At 45.3% G+C, this 4442-nt stretch overlaps 1 protein-coding gene across 1 annotated transcript in view; it reads right to left on the bottom strand.

Annotated features, from left to right (window-relative positions):
* Positions 1-1356: 1356 nt before the first annotated feature.
* LOC107299000 (sodium-dependent serotonin transporter) overlaps positions 1357-4442 on the bottom strand; it is a gene marked incomplete at its 3' end in the record, with an annotated part of 12617 nt that continues 9531 nt past the window's right edge. The window contains exons 5-6 of the mRNA XM_015828365.1: positions 2936-3039; positions 1357-1484 (exon numbers count right to left, since the gene is read on the bottom strand). Coding sequence (XP_015683851.1) covers positions 1357-1484; positions 2936-3039 — 232 coding nt within the window. The remainder of the gene's footprint in view (positions 1485-2935; positions 3040-4442) is intronic.

Below are 4442 nucleotides of genomic sequence, written 5' to 3'. Positions count from 1 at the left end.
CCCTCCCTCCCTCCCTCCCTCCCTCCCTTCCATAGAATAACAGGATAAAAGTGCTGGAAGGAACCTTGGAGGTCTTCTAGTCCAGCCCCCTGCTCAAGCAGGAGACCCTAGCTCATTCCAGACAAGTGACTGTCCAGTCTCTTCTTAAAAACCTTCAGTGTTTGACCACATACAACTACTGGTGGCAAGCTGTTCCACTGGTTAGTTGTTCTCACTGTTAAGAAGTTTCTCCTTAATCCTCAACGTTGCTTCTCTCCTTATTTTCCATCCATTGTTTCTTGTCTTGCCTTCTGGCACTTTGGAAAATAAGTCGACCCCCTCTTCTTTGGGGCAGCCCCTCAAATACTGGAATACTCCTATCATGTCCCCCCTAGTCCTTCTTTTCTCTAGACTGGCCATTCCCAAATCAAGTCAAGCTATTTTCCAAGGCGCCTGAAGGCAGGACAAGAAGCAACGGGTGGAAACTAATCAAGGAGAGAAGCAACCTGGAACTAAGGAGAAACTTCCTGACAGTGAGAACAATTAGCCAGTGGAACTCCTTGCCTCCAGAAGCGGTGAATGCTCCAACATTGGAAGTTTTTAAGAAGAGACTGGACAGCCATTTGTCCGAAATGGTATAGGGTTTCCTGCCTGAGCAGGGGGTTGGACTAGATGACCTCCAAGGTCACTTCCGACTTTATTATTAACAACCTGCCTCCAGAAGTTGTGAATGCTCCAACACTGGAAGTTTTTAAAAAGAGACTGGATAGCCATTTGTCCGAAATGGTATATAGGGTTTCCTGCCTGAGCAGGGGGTTGGAGTAGATGACCTCCAAGGTCCCTTCCAAGTCTGTTATTCTGTTACTTTTTTCTTTCCCTCCCTCCCTCCCTTCTCCAACGCTGGACATTTTTAAGAAGAGACTGGACAGCCACCTGTCTGAAATGGTGTAGGGTTTCCTGCCTGAGCAGGGGGTTGGACTAGATGACCTCCAAGGTCCCTTCCAACTTTATTATTATTATTATTATTATTATTATTATTATTATTATTATTATTATTATTATTATTATTATTATTATTATTATTATTATTATTATTATATCCTTCAGCCTTTCTTCATATGTTTTAGTCTGCAGGTCTTTCATCACCCTAAGTTGCTGTTCTCTGTGCTTTTTTTCCAAAATCAACAAACAGTCCTGGAAAACTCAGCAAGGTGAAAAGTGGGGCTGTCCAAAGCTGGCAATTTGAAGACCTGTGGACTTCCACTCCCAGAATTCCCCAGCCAGCATCGCTGGCTGGGGAATTCTGGGAGTGGAAGTCCACAGGTCTTCAAGCTGGCCAGGTTGGACACCCTTGACGTAAACCAAAGATGATCTTACCGGTATCTTTCGCAACTTCCGAAACCGGCTGGTTCCTCATCTCCGCCATGTAGCCCAGCACCGTGAAGATGACAAATCCCGCCAGGAAACTTGTGAGGCAGTTGATGGCGCTGGTGACGAGAGCATCCCTACAACGACAACCCACAACCCCGTCAGTATCGTCAGAGGGGGCTGGGGGCTTCTGCCCCGGGGCCTCTTCCACCTCCCCCCCCAACCTTAAGGAGAAGCAGAAGGAAGACTGCACGGGCCAGACTAGCTGGGAGGGGAGGTTGAGGCATCGTTTCACGCTTACGACCGTCGCAGCCTCCCGGTGCGGTCACGTGATCCAAATTGAGAGGCTTGCCAACGGATTCACACTTACGACGGTCGCAGCGTCCCGGGAATGTCACGTGATCCCCTTAGGCCGCCTTCTGATTAGCAAAGTCAATGGGGGGAAGCCAGTGGCAAGAAAGGTCGTAAAATGGAGCGAAACTCACTTCGCAACTGTCCCATTTAGCGACCGAAAAGGAGATCACATGACCCCCCAAGAAACTGTCCACTGTCATAAAAATCGATCCGTTGCCAAGCCTCTGAATTTGGGTCACATCGCCACGGTGGAGGCTGCAACGGTCGTAAGTATGAAAAGTGGTCATAAGTCGCTTTTTTCCCCCAGTGCCGTTGTAACTTTTAGCGGTCACGAAATGAACTGTTGTAAATCGAGGACTACCTGTATGTTCACCACGTTGAGTTATTTGTAAAAATACTAAAGGAGGGACTGAAAGAAAGAGAGAGAGAGAGAGAAAGAGGAAGGAAGAAAGAAAAGAAAGAAAGATAAAGGAAGGAAGGAAGGAAGAAGAGAGAGAAAAAAAGAAAAAAAAGAAAGAAAGAAAAAAGAAAGAAAGGGAGAAAAAGAAAGAGAGAGAGAGGAAGAAAGAAAGAAAGAAAGAGACGGAAAAGGCAACAGAAAAAGAAAGAAAGAAAGAAAGAAAGAAAGAAAGAAAGAAAGAAAGAAAGAAAGAAAGAAAGAAAGAAAGATAAAGGAAGGAAGGAAGGAAGGAAGGAAAAAGAGAGAAAGAAAAAGAAGAAAGAAAGAAAGAAAGATAAAGAAATGAAGGAAAGAAGAAGAGAGAAAAAAAGAAAGAAAAAAGAAAGAAAGGGAGAAAAAGAAAGAGAGAGAAAGGAAGAAAGAAAGAAAGAAAAAAGTAGGAAAGAAGAAAGAAAGAAAAAAAGAAAGAAAGAAAGATAAAGGAAGGAAGGAAGGAAGGAAGGAAGGAGGAAGAGAGATAGAAAAAGAAAAAAGAAAGAAAGGGAGAAAGAAAGAAAGAAAGAAAGAAAGAAAGAGAATGAAAGAAGAATTAAAGAAAGAAAGAAAAAAGAGAAAGAAAGGAAGGAAGGAAGAAAAAAGAAAAAGAAAGAAAAGGAAAAAGGAGAATAGAAAAGAAAAAGAAAAGAAATAAGAAAGAAAAGAAAAGAAAAAAAGGAAATAAAAGTATACCTCTCTGGCTTCTTCCAAAGACCCCTCCATTCTCTCTGCATTCCACCTTTTCTGCCAGCCCCCCTGAAAATCCACTTTTTCTTCCTCCCAACGAACGGCACTTACTGGTAGCAGTTGTTGTGGAACTTGTTGTAGCTGGCAAACGCCAGGAGGACCCCAAACCCTGGGCCGAGGGAGAAGAAGATCTGGGCCGCTGCGTCCACCCACACCTAGAGAGACAGACCCACAAAGCACAGCCAGACAAGCGGTCCGTGAAAAGCGCTGGAAGGGCGGAAGACCCCGTCCCACTTTGGATCCATCACGGGATCCTGCTTGGCTCACAAATCCACAACGACAACGACGACGACGACGACAACAACAACAACAACAACAACAACAACAACAACAACAACAATAATAATAATAATAATAATAATAATAATAATAATAATAATAATAATAATAAAGTTGGAAGGGACCTTGGAGGTCACCTAGTCCAACCCCCTGCTCAGGCAGAAAACCCTATACCATTTCAGACAAATGGCTGTCCAGTCTCTTCTTAAAAACGTCCAGTGTTGGAGCATTCACCGCTTCTGGAGGCAAGTTGTTAATAATAATAATAAAGTCGGAAGGGACCTTGGAGGGCATCTAGTCCACCCCCCTGCTCAGGCAGGAAACCCTATACCGTTACAGACAGATGGCTGTCCAGTCTCTTCTTAAAAACTTCCAGTGTTGGAGCATTCACAACTTCTGGAGGCAGGTTGTTAATAATAATAAAAATAATGTTGGAAGGGACCTTGGAGGTCATCTAGTCCAACCCCCTGCTCAGGCAGGAAACCCTATAGCATTTCAGACAAATGGCTGTCCAGTCTCTTCTTAAAAACCTCCAGTGTTGGAGCATTCACAGCTTCTGGAGGCAGGTTGTTCCACTGGTTAATTGTTCTCACTGTCAGGAAGTTTCTCCTTCGTTCTAGGTTGCTTCTCTCCTGGATGAGTTTCCATCCGTTGCTTCTCGTCCTGCCTTCAGGTGCTTTGGGGAATAGCTTGACTCCCTCTCCTTTGGGGCAGCCCCTTCCCTCTGCCAGCCCAACCGTCTCCATGGACATCCTTGAAGAGACTCCTCCATTCGGCTTTCCTAGACTCACCCTGCCCCCTTTCCCTCCTCCCTGGAGAGAGTCAGATGTTCCCCTCTTGCAACTAGGAGAAACTTCCTGACAGCGGGAAGAATTACTCAGTGGAACTCCTTGCCTCCAGAAGTCGTGGGTGCTCCCTCACTGGAGGCTTCCAAGAAAAGACTGGACAGCCATTCGCTCAAGAGGGTAAACTGTGTCCAATTTTGGGAACTCTTAAGACTTGTGGACTTCAAGTTCCCCATAGCTGGCTGGGGAATTCTGGGAGTTGAAGTCCACAAGTCTTAAAAGTTCCAAAGTTGGGCATCCCTAATGCAGGCTCTCCTGCTCAAGCAGGGGGTTGGACTAGAAGACCTCCAAGGTCCCTTCCAACTTTGTTATTCTGTTAATTCTTGGCTGGTCCAGGAGCAAACGGGGACTGCACGTCCAGACTCCGATCGGCCGATTACGATCTGCTCCTTCCTCACTTCAGAGATAGTCAGCACAATAGCAAAAATTTTTTT

This window comes from Protobothrops mucrosquamatus, unplaced genomic scaffold, assembly GCF_001527695.2.
Source record: "Protobothrops mucrosquamatus isolate PMUCROS unplaced genomic scaffold, P.Mucros_1.0 scaffold4419, whole genome shotgun sequence".
In the NCBI taxonomy this organism is placed as follows: Eukaryota; Metazoa; Chordata; class Lepidosauria; order Squamata; family Viperidae; genus Protobothrops; species Protobothrops mucrosquamatus.
This window is presented reverse-complemented; position numbering and strand designations above follow the sequence as displayed.